This window comes from Gobius niger (genome assembly GCF_951799975.1).
Source record: "Gobius niger genome assembly, chromosome: 3".
NCBI classification, from domain to species: domain Eukaryota; kingdom Metazoa; phylum Chordata; class Actinopteri; order Gobiiformes; family Gobiidae; genus Gobius; species Gobius niger.
In genome coordinates this window covers 32178699-32201531 of record NC_136854.1, presented here as the reverse complement: position 1 = coordinate 32201531, position 22833 = coordinate 32178699, and the positions used below count along the sequence as shown (strand labels likewise).

Below are 22833 nucleotides of genomic sequence, written 5' to 3'. Positions count from 1 at the left end.
TTCGTTTAGTTTTCGTCAGCAGAAATATTGCTTTGATTAGGATAATGGCGATTATTTTCCCACCTCTCTCTCCCCCTTCCGCTGTCATTGGCATTACCACTGAATCCAATCGCCCGACGCTAGATCCGTGTTGTAATGTTTTGATAAACCTGCCCCAGTCTCTAATCCAGCCGTCGGCAGCATGAATAGCCTCTTGTTCCAGAAATCCCAAATCTCTCACGGTTTTAGCCCAGATTTCTTTTTTTATGGGGGGTGATCGCGACAGGAAAAGTGGCCGGAGAAAACCCCGTGAAAGAACCCTCTGTGTGCAGGAATGCGTCCGACTGTACGGCAAAGTGTGGGAGATTTGGGGAGAAGGTGTACGAGACGTGAATGTTTTCCTGTGGTTTTTAGGCCAAAGACGGGGGGAGTTCAAACACGCGGCACAGTCGAGCTTCTGTTTGAATGTATGAAAAGTGCGTTTTAAAGCCGTTCTTCTGAATATGTGTTTTTGTAGGGGCCCAAAGGAGATCCAGGTTTTCCAGGTTTGCCCGGACCGGCCGGGTACAGGGGGCAGAAAGGAGACAGAGTAAGGCGGTCGGAAGATTAAATGGTTGAAATAACACATTGTTTTGTTTAATTGATGTCTTTAATTTTGTTTCTAGGGAGCAGTTGGGCTTGATGGGCCACAAGGAGAGCAGGTATGTGCCAAAGTTGTTCATCTCAAGGTGAAGGGTCCTGTGTTCGTTTCCCAGACTGGGTGAGGGCCTTTCTATGTGGAGTTTGTTCACCCTGTGTTCACTCTTTGGGCACTTGCTTTTCCTTCATAAACCTAAACCATGGAGAGTATGCCAGTATCATCTGAGGCAGCAGTGCCCAAACAAGTACAGTTTTGCATGTGAAGAGTAGGGCTTTCACGATTATTACTGTATCGACTTATCGTTCAATAACCTCCAGATCAACAAGACATTTTTGGGCTCAATATCTATCGTCTGTTCATTTATTGCGATGTTTTCCTGCCTCGAACGTCAGACTTTGTTATTGTGACAGGCCGAGCTCAAGCTAGTTTTGTCCTGTTATCAATTGTCAGTCTCGTCAGTGCACAGTTTATTCAACAAAGACACTCTCAGCACCTCCTCACAGGCCAAATCAAATCCCTACAGGCCTACTAATGTACTTATTAGAGTAGTTGTATTGTAATCCTTCCTTGAGAAAATAGTTACTTGTGCCACTGTCAGTAAATTTTAAAGTTACAAAAGCTTCATGTCGACCCTAAAATATATATAGTTTGTGTTTTGTTCCCCTTTTTCTTCAGAAATATATATATTTAATACATTTTTGCATATTTTTTTCAATTTTTCCATTGTTTCTCATGATTTGTATCTCATAAAATTATTTCAAAGTATCGTTACTCTTACTTGAGTAAAGATTTTGGCTTCTTTACCCACCTCTGCTTCATATAGTGGGCAAAAGTTAAAAAATAAAAATACAGTAAAAATACAACTCGAGTAAAGTAGATCCTCAAAAGGTCCAGCACTGAAATAAATGTATTTACTTACTTCCTACAGGGACAACAAACATTTACCTTTTTGCCTGATCAGCTACAAATTACAGCAATTTACCAGTTCTATTCTAAGACTTCACAGATGTTATTGATCCACAATAGACAGTGCCTTGTCATAGAAGCTCAAATAGTAATCTTAGAAATAAGAAATAGAATATTGTTGTAAAGCAGAAATAGGTACAAATAGGACGATATAATAAATAAACAAAGATAAACATATAGTGCAGAGAAAATGAATAATGACCAGTGGAGCATTGTTATCTGTCAGCTGTGAGATGTTGTTAAGCTGTAGAGTATGAATGGGTTCTTGTTATGAATACAGGGGGAAGGGGGAGAGTTCAGCTTTCTGCCAGCCTGGTACAGGAACATTATACAGAAAGGGGTTTAAACGTATCCAACCTATTACAGAGCGATGATGTGTTGAATCAAGGCCAATCTGCTGTCGATTACAGGGTCCTGCAGGAGAAGAGGGGACGGCCGGACAAGGAGGAGACGTGGTGAGTGATGAACGCTTTCATATACATCTTTTTAATTGGTTTGTATAATTAAGTGTTGCAAATGCTCTAGTCTGTCAAAGGCCTCTCAGTGCATCAATGTGTCTAGGAATGAACGTTTAATTGTTAATGTTTTTCTTTTTACAGGGCGATGAAGGTGAACAAGGAGAAAAGGGATCGGTATGTCTTTCTCCCCCAGAATAAACTAGGACTAAAAAGGAATAAACAATTGCAAACAGGATGAACTAAACCTGTGCTTAACTTCCACTGCAGACTGGCCCACCTGGACACACTGGAAACAAAGGCTCTGAAGGAGGCAGAGGGATCCAGGGGAAGGAGGGTAAACCAGGGCAGGCGGGACCCAGAGGGATGCAGGGCGACATGGGAGTGCCAGGTCTTCCCGGAGTGCAGGGGCCTGCGGTGAGGCCTCATGTGCTGTTATTCAGATATGATCTCAAAGACCATTTTGATCACTATCTGTGGCATGAGCTTTTGTAGTCAGCGTGTGTAAACTTCTGAATTTTAAATATGTACCACTTTTATATGTTCAGGGGAAAACACCCAGCGATGAGCACGTCAAGCAGGTCTGCAGGAGGGTAATGCAAGGTTCGTCTATGCTCACTCAGTATAACCATAGTGCTTGAAGTTTCTCTGTTTGTCGTATTGACTGCTGTCGTATCGCCCCACAGAGCAGCTGGCCCAGTTGGCTGCCAGCCTGAGTCGCCCTGAATCCGGCATCTCTGGTTTGCCCGGCCCCCCTGGCCCTCCAGGACCCCCCGGCCCCACCGGAGAGAATGGCTTCCCCGGACACACAGGCTCCAGGGGTCTGCCCGGGCTGAAGGGACCTCCAGGAATGCTCGGGCGCAAGGGACCGAAAGGTGAGAGGATAAGGTGAAAAAGAACTTAAGTTAAACATGTTTATGATATTGACTGTCCTGTTCTGTGCAGGCGACCAGGGCGACAGAGGAGAGAGAGGACCAACAGTCAGAGGGGATAAAGGCGCCCCTGGAGCTCCAGGGCTCCCAGGTCAGAGATACGATTCAATAAAGCTTTTCTTGTTTGTCCGTAGAGGTTATGATGATGTTCCAGCAACAGAAGCCAAATGAGTGTCAACTTTCAGTTTTTATTATTTGCTTTCACACTCAATCCAGAATGTTGATGATTCTGTTTAGGATTAAGAGACATTTCCTTACTACAACACAGTATACTTTATATTTGAACTACTAGTGCTGTTCAAATCATACATTTAAAAGCCAAGAGTAAAAGCCAAAAGCAAAAGTTTTCATACACAATTGTCAATCAATCAACATTTGATCTGAAATTCATCTGCTAATCCCAAAGGTTGGCAGTTTAGTCCACACATTGTGTCCTTGGGCAAGACTTGAATATTTGAATGTGTCCTCACCACAGCCTCACTGGGCATCACAAAAATGGATTGAAATGATCAAAGGTGACAGTTTGAACAGCTTCTTCAGACAACAACTTATTGTGAACTTCCTGTATTGCTGTGTCATTATGGCGTTCACGGGGACAATAATGTACGTTGCCTTGAAGCTATAGACAAAGAATGAGTTTGTGAAGTGAAGTTATACCTATAGACCAAGCTTACAAACTTTTGGGAAGTGAATATTGGACTATTTCACACTTTATAATAATGAAGTGCAATACAAAACAAAATAATGATTACTGCCTACAATCAAAATTCACACTCCTTCTGTCCCTTGCTCTTGTGCAGGTGATCCAGGCAGAGCGGCGTACGGCACAGACGGTCGTGACGGAGACAGAGGCCCCCGTGGAGCTCCAGGAGTTCCCGGAGTACCCGGTCCACCCGGTCCCGCAGGCCCCACCGGGTTCTGCGAATCCTCCCAATGCACCCTGCCCGAGGTGCCGTCAGGGTTCGCCAACAAAGACACAGGAATGAAAGGCCCCACCGAAATGTGAGGCCGAGAGAGAAGGAGAATGGACGTTTCAATCAACCGGGAGAAGAACTAGTGCGTTTTAATGTCGGGGTTTGTGAAGAGTGATTCATGGCAACGGAAGTAACGCAGAACACAGACATAAGCAAGCTTTGTAGCAGAGGCTTGTATCCAGTATTCCTTTATCATACTTTGTGGTCATTTAAAAGAAATATCTTTAAATGTACAAATGTGGAAATTTATCCTTTTCTCTCTGTGTTGATCCAACCATGGCAGATTAACAGCCATTTTGTCTACGCCCATGTCAATAAACAATACAGGCGTAAAGTGCTTCAAGTTTAGTTTTCACTTTCCACAACACAACTTGCCCCTAAACCCCTAAACTTTTTAACAAATCAAATTCCCCATCACTAAATGTTTGTTTTCGTCCTTTCTTTATGTCTGTTTGTCATTTCTGTACATTTAGGCAGTCCTAGCATAGACACTTTCATCTGTAGACCTATTTCCTCAGGTGTGTTGTCTTATATTCTGTTCAAAGCATTAAAACAAGCTGACTGTGAGAGGCCAGTGTTGATTTGCTTCTCTTTATGCCAGTCCCAAGCCTAAATAACTGAAGAGGGGCCGATTTGACCAAAAAGACTAACCTTACTTGCACATCATTTGTTAGTGATTACTTCTGTTGCCAAAAAGCATGTGTGACTTTCAGAAGATGACTAATTAAGTTGTGCCTCCAAACATAAAAAATGAGCAGATCGGATACAATAGTTCACTCAAAAAGCAGGATTATGTTATAAAAAGCTAATACTCTGCTCACTTAATTGCTGTATGACATAAACCAACAACATGTTTGTCTCAATGTGTCTCTGTGTCTTTTTGTAAATGTGTCGATATAAAAATTACATTGTCGGTGCTATGTCTGTTTGTCAAAAAAGTCTATGTTGTCTATATTTCCACTTGAACCTACTTCCTGTGACTTTCCTCTCAAGTGTAGAATTTACTGTTTTGCGAATGAACAATGGGCTGTATAAAAACCAAACAACCGTTACAGCAGTTTTCTATGACGTATTATTTATTATCTTGAGGCTCGACGTGACAACTTAAACCTGTACAAAGAAGTAAAATAAAGACGTTTTGATAAACTTTTGCATGTTTTATATGGACAAGACGAAATTCAAGGGGGAACAAAATATCGCATCGACTGCGAATAATTTTGTTTGAAAGTTTTGTATGAAAAACTCAATCATCAAAAGCTAAATTCTATTTAAATTAAATGAGTAATTGCAATCATGTTCACTATATGCTCTCAAATATAACACAGTTTGTGAATTGTGTTTGGAAGTGTGATAAGTAATAAAAGATCAAAGTAAAAAAGCAGTGTCAAACCTCTTTAGTTTTCACTTTCCACAACACAACTTTTTGTTTCACATTTCTTTTTGTCTGTTTGGCATTTCTGTACAAGCTAATTTAGGCTGTGCTAGAATAGACAATTTCATCTGTAGACCTTTTTCCTCAGTCCCAAAATTCCATGTATTTTTATATCAGAAATTAAATAAGGAATTATACAATAATTTTCACTACATGCTCTAAAATAAAACAGTATGTGATTTTTGTTTGGAAGTATGATAAGTAATATAGATGAAAAAATAATCGAAATAAAACGATGCTAACTACATAAACAACAATAATAAATGAAAAATAATAATAAAAAAAAAACAATCATAAAATTGTCCTTTTTATTCGCTTTGTCCAGTAGATGGCGCAGGATAGCACTTCAATTTCCCGACGAAGAAGAAGAAATGGCCTTGGACCGGAAGTTTACATATGACGTCAGCGGAAGTGTTTTCAAAGTTAACTGCCGTTGTCTTGGTGCTGCGGCTTCTTCTCTAAACAATAAAACTCAACAAACTAAACGTTTCTCACAGATTTAAGCCACATGAACTGATTTCTGCACCCATACCGGACCGCGTGCAGGTAATCGATGAGTAAATATCAGTTTTGAGCTGAAATACATGTCGCTTTGGTTGATTTTGGTGCTAATTCGTAGTAGAGACCCTTTAAATTCTGGCTACTCTTGGGACTAGGCTGGGCAAAATCACGGTTTTCATTTGCCACAAACGTTCATTATTGCGAACTCGTTTGCTCTAAATAAGAGTCTAAAATTGAACTAATGCGAAAATCACACATTACATCCAGCAGGCTTAAGATTGGAAGAGCAACAAGTGGCTTTTCTGTCTTCCCGTGAATTAGTTTGGATTGAGGTTGTTCACACACTAACTCTAAAATGACACAAATCTAACTTTATTTGTTGTACAAAAACAAAACACAAATTAATTAAAGCCAAAGAAACTATTAATTGTCAATGTCTAGTAGTTGTGAGATTGCTTGGTGGATATTGAAGTACCATGATCACAAAACATTGACTTAAAGTTAAAGTAAAATCTTTCATTTAATCTGTTGATACATAGATGCATAATAATAGTGTTTCGTCAGTGAAACCATGCAACACATGCAAAGTTAAAGAGGCCTTTGGTTCATACAGTGCAGTGTGTGGACATTGGTTCTGTCCCTATATACTGCGAAGTAGTTCTTCTTGTTGACTTGCCAGTGTTTTTATTAGCAGTAAATGAACATTGACAACTGATGTAAAAAGCATCCCACAATTATGTAATTTTATTATTATTTTTAGGTTGATATGATGGACACTTTAGAGTTTTCAGAGGCGGAAATTCAACAACAGCTGGAACTTTTGGGTTACAAAAACATTTCTAAAGAGAAGGTACAAGAGTTCAAGAAAGGTAAGGAGATTATTAATTTACAATAAAATATACTGTAAAAGGAATCTATACAAATACTCTCCTGGTGACGAATGCTTGATATGTTTTATTTTTTTTGTAATTGAAAAATGATTCACACAGATTTGGATAACCTGATCAGAAGCGGAGAATGGACAACTCTTGTGTCCCCTGAAAACTCGGAGATAGAGGTCCCGAACACCAGCCCTCCTGCTTTCACTAAAGAGAAAGGTGAATCTTCAAAGCTGTTCAAGTGAAATCTCAGAAGGAGCAGAGGGATAAAGTTACCTCTTATTAAAAGACACTATTAAGATCCAGTGCTCATGAATCGCTCTTTTCTTGTTTGTAGTGAGTCGATGTTCTTTCAGCCAAACTGGGGAAGGGTTTTTCTTGCATCCACAAAACAGAGATCATGATGTACGGGTGAGTGTAAAATTCATTATCTCAATTTAATGAACAGTTTTACAAAGGAAGACTAATTCTCCTTTCCAATTGGACAAAGAGAATGAAGAGGTTCAAAAAGAGTTAAAGCAAAACTGGAGCCAAAAGAGGAATTGAAATCTAGAAGAAGTGTTGTGCAAAGCCTGGTCTTGATTATACAAAAAGAAACACATTTTATGTTGTGAAGAGAAGTCTTTCAGTCTTTCGTGTCAGAAAACTTATTGTTGATCTATTTTACCACTTTATTTATCCAACAACACTGCTAAGGAAGCATAATATTATTAGACATTTTGCCTTTCTCCATCTCAATTAGATCCTATAAACCCAGGAATCCACAAAAAGAAGTAACCCCAACTCTGTTCCCTCCCCAGGTGTTGGCTTCTCAGAACAGACAGGTGGCGCCTCCTTTGGGGCGACTGGACGCTTACAGTCGTCATTCTGTCGCCCCTAAGCCCTCGGTTCATGTGGGACGTCCCTTCAGGCGGCAGACTGAGCCGGACCCAGACGACACGCTGCAAACAGACAGCTACATGTCCACTCCGGGCAGCGGCGAGAGAGGAAGGCTCATCAAGAGGAAAGTGCTCAGGTGGGTTACCGTCGATAATGCTTGTTTTCGAGAGGGACAAACAAGACTTTGTTTTATCTGTTTGGAGATGTGGAATTGGTTAATTGATATTACGTTGGTTAATTGATATTAACGTATGGCATAGAGATTTGGGGAAACACTTATAAAACTGGAACCAATCCAATTTTCCTATTACAAAAGAAGATCATCAGATTAATTAATTATGCACCAAAAATCCTGAAGTTCTATGACTTAGTCGATTTGTACACGGCAAAGTTCATTTTTCCAAGTTAAACTAAATAAAATCCCTAAATGTTTGCAAATATTGTTTACCCAGCGAGAAAGTAACTATAATCTCAGAGGAACATATATATTTAATCAACCGCAAGTACATTCTACATTAAGAAAACACTGTTTATCATGCAAAGGAGTTAAATTATGGAATAGCTGCTGCAATGGATTAAAACAAGCTTTGTCTCTTTTTCAGTTCAAAAATACTTACAAGAGAACAATAATGGAAAAATATTCGGCAGAATGAAAAGTAATTGACTTGACAATGACTTGTATGTTTTGAATGTTTTGAATCATTTGTAAATGACCAAACCGAAATAAACCGAACTCTGTCTTCAATCGAATGGATGGTCTAGTCTAGGACACATCGTTAACCATAACCCTTAAAACCGAGAGCATTTTCTCCGGTTCAGCTCTACCCAAATCCATAAGGTCCATAAGCCTATAGGCCAGTGAAACGCCTCATTTGAAAGCTAAGGCCTACAAAACACATCAAAATGGATCTTTTTCCTTGTTGAAATTTTTTGAATTTTTTTGTTGTTGGGTTTTCATCACATTTTTACCATACTTTCATCGCTTTTTGTCGCTTTTTTGTGTTATTTTTTGTCACTTTTTCATCCCTTTTTTTCATTGTGTTTTTGTCGCTCTTTTGCAGCATTTTCATCCTTGTTTTCATCTGGTTTTTGTTGCTATTTTGACACTTCTTCAAGAAGCTTGTAGATTTGGATGAAGCCAAACTGGAGAAAATGTCCTCAGTTCAGGTGGGGGTTAAGAGATTAAACAGCCCGTTCGGTCATACTTTACTGTACAACACAGTAATAACTTTGTTTGGGTGACATGGAAACTGGGGAAAACAACAGGAGAAAACACATTTCCCATCCCTATTTCCATGTTATTAACACGAAAATCCTAACCATGTGTCTTCGTAATTTGCAGTCCTTGATTTTTTTTTATCAGTAATTCATGTTTGTTTCTACCAACAGGAAACACAAAGGCCAGTCTCTCGTCTGCGATGAATCCATCTACAGTGAAGACTCAGGTACTTTTTTAGTTTTTTAGTGAGTGTTGTTAATTCACATGCAGTAGCAGCAGTAGTAATCTTTTCTTTTACAAACTCTATTGAATTGGCTCCAATAGAACCATTTACAACTGATCATTTATATATTGAGCGTAACAGTTAAACTCGGGTGTAATCTCATTAGTCGCCAATAGAAGGAGCTGTTCTGGCCGCACCACATTTGAGTTAATCCTCTTATGTGACTGGAGTGTTGAGCCACCTGCTTCAAGGATCTCACTCGTTTCACTCATACACAAAATGAACAGAAATCAACAGGAAGACGCAGAGGATTCAACCAATTCTTCTTTCTGGTCGGACAAAGAGACCGAGGATGAAGAGGACGGGGTTCAAAAAGGATTTAAAGCAAAACCGGAGTCCGCAGAGGGGCCTGAAGGGGACAAAAAGTCTAGTAGTAGTGAGGAAGTGATTGAGCGTTTTGTTACAAGGGACAGTTCTGATGAGTCAAAAAGCAAAGGAGTTTCATGTAAGGAAGCTTTGGAGGCGAAATCTTTAAAGGAGCAAAACCAAAATGCATCAGAAAGTTTGGAAAAAAGCGATTCTGGTGACGGCTGGGAGGAGTGCGGCAGCGAAGAAGAGGAGACTGAAGGAGATATGCAAGATGGAGGACGTATACGGGCAGAAAAAGGCTTGGGAGAGGAGAGGTCCAAAACACATCCGACTGAAATCGAGGAGACCACTGACGAAGAAGATGAGATTGACAGTGTTCGGAAAACTGACAAGTGTGGAGTGAACACTGGAGGCAACGGAAGACGTAAAAAGTGGAAAGACTTAAGCGATGACAGCTCGACAGATGCAGAAACAAGCAGTGAAGATGAGGGAGACAACAGGACTAGACATGACAATTGTAGTGCAGAGAGCGATTTTGATTCAAGTGGTAAAAGCGAAAGCAAAAAGTCTGGAAAATATAGTGGGATGGAGAGTTCGGGAAGTCAAGAAAGTTGTAATCAGGAGGAGGAAGAAGCAGGCGTATCTACAGATTGTTGTAATGGGGGTAAAAGGGACACGGAGGAGGCACACAAATCTTGCTATACTGTTCTTAAAAAGTCCCAAAATGCAGAAGACGTTAAGATGCCATTTCAAAAGGAAGAAATGGGGGAAAGAGAAAGACCATTGGAATTCGGTGGCTACAACCAAAGCTCAGGAAATACAATAAGGGACCATTTTGAATCTGGTACGGATTTAGAGAAAGATAGAAATGTTGATAGTTGTTCGGAAAAGGAGAAATGTGAAGCTGTAATGGCCGGCTCAAGTCAATATGGTGAAGGCTATAATGGCAAAAACCCCAATGAAGAAACTGACAAGGAAGATAAAGCGATTGGAATAGAAACAATGAGCAAAGGTGTTATTGACGATGGTTCTGATAATGCCGAAAGTGGCACCAATCACAGTGATTTGGTGTATGAGGAAGATGGAGCTATTGCTTTTCGTGGCGACTCTAGGGCAGATGAATTGCCTAAAAACTCTTCGGAAGGCAGTCTGACAAGCGAGTCTAGCAATTTTGCTCAAAGTAGTTCTGGTAATGGTGGCACAGAGTCGAGTCAAGACATGGATTCAAGTTTGGGATCAAGAAACCCGAGCAGTAACAGTGATGAGGTTGACTCTGCTGCGAAGTGCGAAGATGGTGAAAGAAAACTTAAGAAACAAGACAATGATACTTCAGAGAGTGGTGAGATGAGCAGCGGTGGAAGCAGTTGTCCAAAGGCGAGAGATAGTCATGAAGAAGTTGCAACTGGGAAGAAAGTGGAAGATCAAGAGGTTACTTCAAGGGACGGGTCTGCAGAGGAGAAAGGGCCCAAGAAGAAATATAAAGTTTTTAGTGAAGACAGTTCGGAAAATAGTGACTCTGACGACATGTCTGCTGGTAATGATGGTGAAAATCAACCAGAAGCGAAGATGAAACGAGAGGAGGGTGAAGGAAAGGGGATGGATTTTCAAGAAGAACCTGGCAAAATGAGTTTACGTGAAGAAAAGGCAAGATTTGTAACACGATCCATTGATGAAAAGCCTGAAATTGCGAGCACGAGATGTGAAATTCAAGATCCTAAAGACAAAAAACAAGTTACAGATTCAACTGATGCAAGTTTTGGAAGGATCAGTCCCGTTGAAGAGGATGAAAAATGCATTGAAACTAAATCGTCTACTTGCACTAACAAAACCTATAAGGTGAGAAAGACAATAAGACATAAAAATGAAGGGTGTCTGGATGATGAAGAAAATATTATCAGTGACCAATGTGATACAATTGATGACGAAGCAAAAACTGATAAAGACATCGCAGGAGATTGCAAGGGAAATGTTAGCGCTGTGGAAAGTTTTACTGAACAAAGTGCAACACAGAAGCTGAAAGCAACACCAAATATTGAACCTGGATGTTTGACGGAGCCTCAATCTTCAGATGTTGTTGGGGAGAAGTGTGCACAAGGTTTAGACAAGGTAACTCCAAACACAGAGGTAGATTTCACTGAAGAAATCCCACAAAATGGAGGAAAACACGGTCAAGACGAGGTGTGTGAACAAGTGGAGACCAAAAAGATCCAAAGTGGTTCACGTGGTTTTCAAGGCAGTTTGCTGGAGGAAAAGTTGGATGGGTCAAGCAATGGGACACATGGGGATTTGGAAAATGAGTGTGGAGATGGCAGAAGGAATCTGGAGGACAGTGAAGAGGAAGAAATTGAGCGCTACTTTGAAGAGGAGGATGTAATTATGCAACAAAGTAATCCCAAGAGACCAGACATGGAGAAACCCGCTGAAGAAGAAGAGAATAGCACGTCAGAAAGCCCCGCTGCCAGTTTGTTGACCTCGGGGTACGGGACAATCCGATCTGAAAGGCAAGATGGCTGCCCCAACGTCGAGGATGACAGGCTGACTATCCACGAGTTCGATAAGGACTCACTGTACAGTTTCGGAGTGTGCGAGCAAGAAGCTGGAGACATCCAAGGATTGACAAGAACGTCTAAACTTTGTGAGAGTAAAGTGTTGGCGGAAGATGAATTTTGGGATGGCAGGCAATCTGAACATGGCACAGAGGGTAAAGACGAGGGGAGGGTAGAGGCGCAGCTGTGTGTAGAGAAAGTAGAGAGCAGTGGGGAGGAGGATTGTGGTCACAAAGATATAAAGTTCATCGACTCTAAAGTGGATGCAGCCGGGACGTCCCACCTGAGGATGTACGAGGAGTGGGAGGGCAATCTGCGCTATCCCATAGGTGAATAATCGATGTTAATAAAAAGACTAGACATTATAATTATGACAAAAAAGAAAGAAAAGCCAAATGCAATGTTCAAAACACAGTTGGCTAAGGCTTTGGCTCTGGAAGTAACATTTTAAAATACAGTGTGTAGCTTGCACACATTAGGCACAACTACATAACAGCCTTAATTAACATATACTGTAGTGTACAGTATATAGGTTTATTATTGTGATGTCATTTTTTTATGTAAAGCACTTTGGGCAGCTGTTGTATAATGTGCTATAGAAATAAACTTGACCTTGGCTCTGCAGGCAGAGTGGAAGTGTGTGGGCTTAAGTTACAAATCAAATACAAAGCAAACAACTTTTTAAAAAGTGTTTTGTCATTTTAAATGAATAGTAAATCAACACTCGAAGTAGAATTTTATTTGAACATGTTTTTTCATATTTGTAGACACAGATAATGGTTATGAAATATAAACCCCAGGCCAGTATTTCTCAAACTTTTCACACCAAGTACTGCCTCATTAAATATTTGACCGTCCACTTGGCCGAGATCAAGATCAAATTAAAGAATAAACAGGGTCTAAAATTAAATCTAAATTGGGATAAATTACTATGTAAAAATTGTGGAAACCAGAAAAAAAACTTGAACCACCTGAAGAGCCCTAGTACCACCAGTGGTCCACATACCACAATTTTAGAAACATTCCCTTAAGCTACTTACTCCAACCTTTATAGGACAGTGAACCAAAGCTGATTCAGGTCTGATGTCGTCTAAACCGGGACTAAACCCGGTCTTAAAGGTCCTGAGGTCACATTAAAACTGAGGGTAAGCAGGACTTTTAGGCGTTTTTTCAATTTAATCACTGGTAGAGAAAAAAAGTCATTTTGGATCAGAACTACTTCTCCAAACACACTTCAGATATTAATTCTGTTACTACTGCAACTGCTGTTTCAACTACTACTATTACTACTACTTTGAAATGAGAAAGTAAATTAAGGACTGTCACATAAAATACTCGATTTCTTTTTCAGAAGGAGCGAGTTGCCTCGAGGAGCGTCTGGCCGATCTCCATTTATCGACCGCAGCTCAGCGCGAGTCGGAAAACGAGGAGCTAACGAGTCACAGCGAGTCCCCGGGCTCCGAGTCTCTGTCCGAGGGCGCCTTCGAGTCCTACGTCCGGGGCATGGTGCGTAACAGAGTTCACCACATCTGCTTTGTGTCACACCTCAATGTAATTCTGTGCATCTTCTTGAGCAGAGTCGAAGCCAAAGCGACAGCGACATCAGGCCTAAACCCAAATCATGTGAGTCAAAATCAGTTTCTACATAGCTTTGTACATATCATGAAGGTGTTTTTGTGTCAACCACTTTACTCTATCACTTTAATAGGGTGGTCTGTTTTTCTCCCCATAATTTTATTATTATTATGTTGGTTACTTTGTTCTGTTGTTCTGGAAAGATTTGTCCCAATAACCATCTGACTAAAGGCTGTGTAACATCTGCTCAAATACAAGTTCATGGACACAAGAAACCTTTGTGCTTTAACTAGGAGAAACTACTACTGATGCTGATATTTCAGAAAGGAAGAAAAATGACTTTATTTCACATGGTCACAAAGCACTTTAGAAAGCAGGAGCAAGTTCTTTTCTGTTTATTGCAAGCTGAGGTTAACCACTGGATCTGGCAACCCAAAGCAGTACTAACTCTCCTTTCTGACTGGATAATTGTGTCAAGAAACAACATAAACATAAAGAACTTCTACATTATTACAATGTTTATGTAGTTGTGATTAAACCCACATTGCAGTTGTTGTCAGCAAAATCAGTATTTAGCTTTTTAGCTTTAACATCTTTACCTCAGAAGACACACAACGTTTACAATAGTTTACAAAGTGAATAACTTCAGGCTAATGCTGTAACGTTTCTGTTATCAGTTATACGACCGGTTCTTGGACCGACAGGCCCAAAGAAAACTGACCCTGTCGCAAAGTAAGTTTGATCTGTTAATTTATTCACTCACAGTTTTCGCTTTGGTGCATCTTCATGAATATTGGTGCTTTGTGCAGGTATTTCCAGTACAAACAGCTGTGGGACTTGTTCAAACTCCCCGGAGAAAACGACAGGAAGGCTCTGCGCTGGGAAATCAGGGTACGGTGTCTGCATATAGGTCTCCACTAACATTATCCAATCAGCGGCATTAAAGGTTAATGAATGTTTCAGGCCTTAAAGGAACAGGCCACCGTTTTTGCATAGTGAGATATGTTCTTATGTGAGCTTAGACGAGTTGATACGTATCTGTCTGGTCTTTGTGCATGCCCTCAGTCACACAAAACGACCAAAGATGTTGTTAGCATTTGGCCTCTCCCAGTGTATTCCTATAGCTCCAAACAGGGGTGAAGTTGGAAGCTAACAAGCTCTTCCACGGGCACAAAGACCAGACAGGTGCATCAACTCGTCTAAGCTCAGGTAAGAAACATATCTAAGTATGGAGAAACGGTGGTCTGTTCCTTTAACCCCCAAATGAACTGAGCACGTTTTCTCCAATTTGGCTTGACCCAAATCTGAAATCTTGAACGGGGAAAAAGCATCAAAATAGTGACAATAGAGCGGCAAAAATGTGCCGGCAGGCTACAAAATTCAATGAAAAAAAGTGACCAAAATACATGCCGAAAACTCGACAAAAGCAACAAAAGTGGCACAAAAAAGTGACGTATGTAACAAAAAAACACAAGAGGGACGAAGACACGACAACAACCCTTTTAAATGAATGACAAAAATTCAGTAACAACGCAATAAAAAAGTTGTAGATCTTAGCTTTCAAATGAGGCATTACACTGTTGCTCTCCTGCTGGGGGTTAAAAAACATTAAACTGAAAAAAAAAATCTTATAAAATATATTGTTTTCTTTGGAGACAGAAGCCACAACAATGACAATGCTTCAACTATTCTCACTTAATACAAAAACTATTGCCTAACAATTTCAGCTGAAACTGTGTAAGTTTAGGAAATCTTTTGCCCAAAAGTTGCCGGTTGTGTTAGATTTGCTTATAATGTTTTTGTGTATAATGTTTACAAATCTTTAGAAATTAAATATGCCGAGATGTTTTGCATTTGTGATATTAAAAGTATAGTATTTAGGCATCAAAAAGGATTCAATTTGACATGCTGCCACCTGTAGAAACCCTGATTTATAAAGTACATCTTAAAGATGAAAGCGCCTTCAAAAAGTGCTGCACAAACAAAGAATAACTTTCATATAAACTAGGAAGGTTAAACCCATATCTACCCTAAATATAAGACCACAGATGTTTTGCTTATGGTTGAAATTATTTAATTTGTAAACAAAAACATGTCAATTGCATTAAAGGGGCTAGATGCAAGTGAGCCATTTTATATTCACTACTGCCACCTCAGGTCATACGTGTAACTGTATGTAACTTTCTATATTAAGCTCTTGCATGACGGCACTTCGGACCCGAATTAACACCTTTTTGAGTGACAGTGCAGGATTTTAGAGGCAGTTGTGGTGAATAAGTCTGGGCTCATTCTACACATCAGGACATTGTTGAAACATGAATGGGGGAGGAAAATACTTAATTTTCACATTTTTAAACTCTGTATAGTCCCTTTAACATGGATGGGATACGGAGAGGACTGACCATTATTCAATAAAACAGAAGAGAACATAAGATCCCCTTCCACAGCCGTTAAGTCCCCAAAGCGCTTCACAAAGGGTCTTTTTGTACTTATTAACGTATTTCCTTCTTTTTCACAGGAGCGCCTCGCCCATCAACCTCCACCGGTAAGTTACGCCGTCTCTTGTTAATTAATTTCTCCAAGTTGCTCATTCTGTTTTCCGCACCAGCCTAAGCCCCGTAAAGTCCTGGCGCCGAACACGTACACGGTGCCGACAGAGAAGAAACGCTCCGCTCTCCGATGGGAAATCCGCAACGATCTGGCCTCAGGAAACCTCCCTCACTCGTTCAACTACAGATTTTAGCCTTAAACACGACGCCACACCATCTTTATATCAACTTTTTTATTGTTTTTTCTAATATTTTACATAATTTATTACAGTTTTTTTATAGTAAACATAATAAAGTTGTGACAGAAGTGGTGTGGTCTGGTTTATAAGTCTGAGTACGGCAGTTTGAACGGGTACAGGGGGGTGAAACGTGTGTCGTGCCAAAGCAACTTCTCTTCCAAAAATCGAACCGCTTCCAAAGTCAAAACCAAGGATTCGTGCTTCAAGATGCTGTGGACGTTCAGACCTGGAGGAAAAATACAAAGATAAATCAGTGAATGGTGTACAAGACTAGTATTATGGGACAGGGCTCGGAGGAGGACAGGAGCAGAGGTCAAGATCCAGTATTAATCTTTATTCAGGCTTTTTAAAGTGGACATATCATGTTTTTTCGTTCTGAGCTTAGACAAGTTGATGCATACCTGTTTTTGTGCATGCCCTGAATCACACAAAACCACCAAAGATGTTGTTAGCATTTGGCCTCTCCCAACATATTCCTATAGCTCCAAACGGGGAAGTTACCGAGCTCTTCCACGGGCACAAAGACCAGACAGGTACGTATCAACTCGTCTAAGCTTTTTACAGAACATATCTCAGTATAGAAAAACGGTGACCTGTTCCTTTAAAAAAAAGGCCAGAGCTGGCGAAGACTTTGCCCGGGGCTCCTCCTGCTGGCAGCTGTGGGAATTCCCGTGTTGATTTATGCCATGGATTATGGCCGTTAAAATGTGGAGGACAACTTACAGAAGTACAGAACAAAGTGCTGATACTTCTACAGGTAAGTCTTTGACAAGGGAACAACGTTAAAACATGGTTTAAAGCTTAAAGGCCCTATACCTGACTCTGATCTGATTGCAAACAATTTAAGGGCAAGCCACTAAATTAAAATGTTAGCTGTGGTCCAAAGTCATTCGGAACTTTACTAATATATTTGTAGCATCCAAATTCTTTATAGGGACAAGTTTATAGCACATTTCACAACTTGCAGGGTCATTTTTTCAATATTCTAGAAAAATAGACTGAAAGTTAATAAAATTGATTCAAATGTTTCATAATTTGATGCACACTGTTTTCCCCACAAACGTTTAAGTTTACAATACTACAGGCGGACAAAATCTATTTCATTACATTTCTGGGAGTAAAATCAGGTATAGCTCCTTTATGTGATGTCTTTTTGAATTTTTTTCATCAGTAGGTGGAGTAGTAAACCCTGCTCTGCTCTTTTTACTAACTGAGAAACTCACCTATAGCAGGAATGATGTTAACTGTCTTTAACGCCTCCGTGGCCTTAAGGATGTTTTCTGGCATCTCCTCACCACTGAAACACATAACATTTTAAAGTTTTACGTGAATTCTCTTTGCACAAATTAACTAAATATCACATGTAAACAGAAAAAAATATACATAAACATCAAAGTAGTCTCTCTCAGGCTGTCAACTTACAGAACAGTATTTACACCAGTCACTTTAGCGGACTAAGACCTGCTCTCTAAGAATACAATACATACAAAGTTCGGGTTTGAATATTGTAAATCAGCGTTACCATGGAGATCTGCCATGTTAAGGGGTACTGGCAAACGCTCCATAGTATAACATCAGCTAAAAAACAATGAAAAAGTAAATAAAAGAAATGTGGAACTGCTCCATTAGTTGCAGTGGCACTTCTGGTAAACACAGGTAGCAAACTACAGCGTTCAAATACTTTTATGTGAACAAAAGTTTTTTTTTATTATGGAACATGCCAAGAATCCCAGAAAAATCCTGAGCTCTATTGAAAATAAATCGGAATGCTTGCGAGCGAAGAGCTGAGAAGCACTATTCAAAGCAAAGATTTATGGCGCTGATTTGCTATTAAAATGTGACAACATGAGACCGAAATAAGTCTACAGTGATAGAGAGAAAAAGTGAAGTTAACTCACATGTCAACGATGAGCACAGACTGCCCCCAGTGCTTCTGTTTGATGAGGTCTGTGAGGTACTGAGAGTCTGGAGTCGGGACGTCCAGGGAGTCCACGATGTGAAGGTAATCCTGAAGTGTATAATAAGAACATCGCATTAGACTCATACTAAACATTGACTGTCGTTTAGACAAAGGGCAGAACTTGAAAAATAGAGATATATAAAGCAATATTTTATGCCAGAAATACGAGTGGAGGGGCAAGTGTTAAACAGTAGCATGTAGGGTTTTGTTCTGTAGTATCGTATTGTTGAGTCTAAACTTTAGAGAACCCTTATCACTAAGACAACACGCATATTAAGGAGGCTCCAGAGCTCCACTATTTTCAAGGTTAATAGTGGCCAAGAATTCATCTAGGACTGTGATATATTTCACCAGATTACCATGGGATTTAGAACTTTTAGAAACCTTATCTGCAGAGTAACATTTATTAATAACATTGAATCAATAAACTACTTAATGCATAACAATATATTGAAACTGCAATACAAATGGTACTGGCCTCTATTGTGACAAGCGTATATCGTCCCAACAAACACAAATCTGTCCAAAATAGATTAAAACTTAACTTACACTTAAATGTGTGATTATTGTTGGATATTCAGTAATAACAGAATAAGTAAACCAACATATATTTTCTCCATCAGGTCATAAACCAATAAGAAGAGAAATTGATTTGTACCTGTGTCATTTTGGAGCTGAGGGCCACTTTGAGCCCCAGCACTCGGACCTTCATTGGCAGCATGTAATAGTAACTGGTGGGACCCCGGGGTCCGTGAGCGACTCCACCTGAGAGACAGAGTGACAATTTAAACTTGTTACTTACTTTGAGCTCGTGGTGCTGCAATAATTAATATTTTTGTAACATTTTCCAGAGATTTTGAGTCGTACGTACCTCCCCTCCAGAGTGGTGACCTGATACTGCCGTGTCTCGCTCGTCCACTTCCTTTCTGTTTCCACGGTTTCCTGCCTCCGCCCCTGACCTCGGCCCTGACCTTTGTACTGGCGTGACTCTGGGACAAACATCCTTACATTACACATTTTCAGCTAAGAGAACTTTATATTATCACAAACGAAGAAAGCTTAAAGGCCTCTTAAACCTGCCTTAACCAAGCGCATTTTCTCCAGTTCGTCTAAATCTAAACGCTTCTCAACTGGAAATTGAAGCCTATAGGCCAGTGAACGCCTCATTTGAAAGCGAAGACCTACAAAACTGATCGAAGATTTTTCCTCGCTTTGTGTTGTTGTCACTTTTTTGGTGTATTTTAGAAATGTTTTCGTTGCTTTTTTGTCATGGTTTTGTTGGTTTTTTTTTTTTTTTGCTGCTTTCTTGCAATTTTCTTGTCATTTTTGGGGACTTTTTATTGATTTTTAGTATTTTTTTTAAACTTTTTTATGCTTTTTTGTAAATTTTTTCACTTTTTTGTTGCTTTTTGGAATTTTTCTGTATTTTTTGGGGACTTTTTTTTGTAATTTTGTTTTTTTTGGGGGGGGGGACTTTTTTGACATTTTTTGGGTCCTTTTTGGGACTTTTTTTGTAATTTTTTTGCCATTGTTTTGCAATTTTTTGGGACTTTTTTGTCATTTTTTTGTCCTTTATGGAACCTTTTTGTCATTTTTTGGGACCTTTTTGTTGTTTTTTTGTCATTTTGTTGTTGTTTTGTTTGTTTGTTTTCGTTTTCATCCTCATTTACGTCTCGTTTTTGTCGCTACTTTGACGCTTTTTTCAAGAAGCTTTCAGATTTGGGTAAAGCCGAACGGGAGGAAATGTGCGAGGGGGATAAGAGGGGGTTAAGAGGTTCATGTGCAATATAAGCCATAAATTATGAATGTACTTACAATTCTTTTGAAATTCCTTTGCCAAACTTCCACCTGATGCAGGATGTCCAATCTACAAGGAGAATACAAATGTTTGAATACTTAGGTTTCACTTTACTGTACAGCATGGTAATAACATGGAAGATACATTGTAAGCAAGGATCATGCATTTTGCTCTGTTTTCATATTATTACCCAGAAAATACAAACCGTGTTTGCTGGTAATTTACAACCAAACTGGATTAAGGTTAGAACTGATATTATTATCATAAAAATAATGAAGACGCATGCTCCATATTCATTAGTCACTATATTTACCATGTTATTGCACTATTACCATGCTACTCCCATCCGTTCCCCTTTGCTCCCTTTGTAAAGTAAAGTCAAGAGTTTTTGCGCAAATTGTACCTGGGAGGAACAGCGAACACATCCGGATGCAGCTCTGCGAGTCCCAGCACTTCGTCGTTTGGTTTCATTAAAGTCTGGACCCAGGTTCGGACCGGGCTCAGGTGGGCGGGAACAGGTGCGTCACATGACCTCAGGACTGGGAGAGTGGAGTCGGAGGCGGGGGGTGGACGCTCTGAGGAAGAAGTTGGACATTTACTACGAGATTAGAATCACACACCTCAGTTAATATGACGTCACTGTTTCACTGTTTGAAGCAAATGGAAAGTCCTGTTTGAGATAGACTGTGCTTTTTCTCCCATATGAACTGGTGAGCCCCAGAAATTGTCTCTGTGGTTTGATCCCTGCGACCACTGCATCCTGTTCTGTCATTGAGCAGGACACTTTACTTTACTCACCGTGACTGACTGTGAGGCATGAAAGTTAGACAGAGGATCGAGGAGCTTTCATCAAGACAATAAATGAAGGCAACCTTGGGACACCACAAATTGCTTTTTTACAGTTACTTTCTTGCATTACAAATGTTACAGTCAGAGCTATTTCACCAAGACACAGGAAAGCTCCATGAATTTGGTTGAAAAAGTATTTCTTTGAACTTACTGATTCTGGAGGGATCCACCAGGTTTGTGGGCAGAAGAAGATTCGGAGGGACACCACTCTCTCCAGCAAAAGACGAGGCAAACTGATGATGGAAAATGCAATGTTATAGAAGCAGAGTCGACCTCCTTCTTAAATATCGTTAAACAAAAACAACAGGCACATTACAACGGTTTCCCTCAGCCTATCAAACGTCTTCTGTAATCCACACACGAATAACAGAGTCACACAATCGCACAGCGTTTACCCTTTGAGCGGTTCCTCGGCCACAAACCACCAACGACAAACGGAGCATATCTGCCTCTTTCGGTCTGGTTGTTAGATCAGCACATTGTTTTATAAATACACAGTAAAATATCCTTCAGTGTTTGCAGCGTGAAAGGTCGAAGCGTTTCGTGTGGTCTTTCGGCGCGTTCAGATGACGTCAGGAGTGAGTGTGCGCGTGCGCCACCAAGTGGACAAAAACAAAAGGTTAGTGCTAGATCGTCTGCTCCGGAGGGACGGTCTGCTGTGAGTTTGTATAGATCTATGAGTTGGTTTGTCTAAAAATACAAATAATCCTAATCCGAACCCTAATCCGTAAGGTTGACCCCTTAACTCCCACCTGAACCGAGCACATTTTCCCCAGTTTGGCTTTACCCCAGTCCAAAAGCTTCTGGAAAAAAGCTGTGAAAATAGCAATAAAACAATGATGGAAATGTGACAAAAAAGTGACAAAAAATTTATGAAAAAGTGGCAAAAATGTCACAAAAATGTCACAAAAAATGGACCAAAAAAAATGGACCAAAAAAATGTAAAAAATGTAACAAAAAATGGATTAAAAATTGACGAAAAAATGTCAAAAATGTGACAATTTGTGGCAAAAAAATGACAAAAATGTGACAAAAAAAGTGACAAAAAATTGATTAAAAATGGACGAAAAAATGACAAAAATGTGACAAAAAATTCCAATAAAACGATAAAAAATGTCAAAAATGTGACAAAAAAATGATTAAAAATTGACGAAAAATTGACAAAAATGTGATAAAAAATTACAAAAATGTGACAAAAAAGTGACAAAAAATTACAAAAAATCGATAAAAAAAAATGTTAAAAATGTGACACAAAAATGATTAAAAATGGACGAAAAAATGACAAAAATGTGATAAAAAATTACAAAAAAATTACAAAAATGAGTCGAACACCCAACAAAAAAATGTTGGAAAAAAAATCTGATGACGTGAGGAAAAAGATCCTCTCGGTTCAGGCGGGAGTTAAGAGGTTAACAATTTCTCTGGCCCTAAGCTTAATTTGTGTCATGATATCTCACGTTTTCACAGCAGACTGTCCCTCCGGAGCAGACGATCTAGCACTAACCAAAACAAAACAGAAAAACAGGGTTGGTTTCCAGCAAGTTTTACAACTGCTATTATTTCAGTTAATTGCTAGTTTGGCACAAACTCCATCAGGGGTTTAGACTGTGTAGATTTACTGGCATTAAAATATGTGGTCTTTAGTTATCTGGTCATCTAGCTCAGGGGACCCCAAAAATTGACACGTAAACATCTCAGGACCCCCATTTGTACAAACTGGTATTGCCTATAAATGCTACTTTAGCCATAAAAACATCAAATTTATATATATTTAAACGGTTTATTTTTGAAGAAGTGAATGGATTTCACTAATTAAATATTAAAAATATACTAATAACAGTAGCATTTTTCTTTTTCTTGTTCATCTTTG

General features: G+C 39.6%; 3 protein-coding genes across 3 annotated transcripts in view; 2 read left to right on the top strand and 1 right to left on the bottom strand.

Annotated features, from left to right (window-relative positions):
- col9a1a (collagen, type IX, alpha 1a) overlaps nucleotides 1-4158 on the top strand; it is a 20423-nt gene extending 16265 nt beyond the window's left edge. The window contains exons 24-32 of the mRNA XM_079553698.1: nucleotides 497-568; nucleotides 645-680; nucleotides 1996-2040; nucleotides 2185-2217; nucleotides 2311-2457; nucleotides 2589-2643; nucleotides 2727-2915; nucleotides 2986-3063; nucleotides 3773-4158. Coding sequence (XP_079409824.1) covers nucleotides 497-568; nucleotides 645-680; nucleotides 1996-2040; nucleotides 2185-2217; nucleotides 2311-2457; nucleotides 2589-2643; nucleotides 2727-2915; nucleotides 2986-3063; nucleotides 3773-3978 — 861 coding nt within the window. The 3' untranslated portion in view covers nucleotides 3979-4158. The remainder of the gene's footprint in view (nucleotides 1-496; nucleotides 569-644; nucleotides 681-1995; nucleotides 2041-2184; nucleotides 2218-2310; nucleotides 2458-2588; nucleotides 2644-2726; nucleotides 2916-2985; nucleotides 3064-3772) is intronic.
- Nucleotides 4159-6645: 2487 nt separating this feature from the next.
- Nucleotides 6646-16454, top strand: hyls1 (HYLS1 centriolar and ciliogenesis associated; the record flags this gene model as incomplete). Its single annotated transcript, XM_079553471.1, has 11 exons — nucleotides 6646-6748; nucleotides 6869-6976; nucleotides 7095-7168; nucleotides 7558-7772; nucleotides 9026-9081; nucleotides 13345-13499; nucleotides 13571-13616; nucleotides 14246-14300; nucleotides 14378-14459; nucleotides 16087-16113; nucleotides 16177-16454. 11 exons carry the CDS (start codon nucleotides 6646-6648, stop codon nucleotides 16309-16311), a joined length of 1056 nt encoding a protein of 351 aa, XP_079409597.1. The 3' UTR covers nucleotides 16312-16454.
- On the bottom strand, nucleotides 16343-21529 carry mrpl4 (mitochondrial ribosomal protein L4). The gene is made up of 9 exons (XM_079553480.1): nucleotides 21359-21529; nucleotides 21115-21196; nucleotides 20518-20689; nucleotides 20132-20183; nucleotides 19188-19305; nucleotides 18975-19081; nucleotides 18255-18364; nucleotides 17580-17653; nucleotides 16343-16582 (listed from the first exon to the last, which is right to left on the bottom strand). Exons 1-9 carry the CDS (start codon nucleotides 21404-21406, stop codon nucleotides 16440-16442), a joined length of 906 nt encoding a protein of 301 aa, XP_079409606.1. The 5' UTR covers nucleotides 21407-21529; the 3' UTR covers nucleotides 16343-16439.
- Nucleotides 21530-22833: the final 1304 nt, after the last annotated feature.

Bases quoted from the DNA above. Each gene is read 5' to 3' on its own strand.
- mrpl4 (XM_079553480.1), bottom strand. From the start codon at position 21,406: ATGCTCCGTTTGTCGTTGGTGGTTTGTGGCCGAGGAACCGCTCAAAGG. The intron at 20,690-21,114 runs GTAAGTTCAAAG...CTTCTTCCTCAG, and splicing joins GGTGGATCCCTCCAGAATCA to AGCGTCCACCCCCCGCCTCC. The intron at 20,184-20,517 runs GTACAATTTGCG...TTCTCCTTGTAG, and splicing joins GTGTTCGCTGTTCCTCCCAG to ATTGGACATCCTGCATCAGG.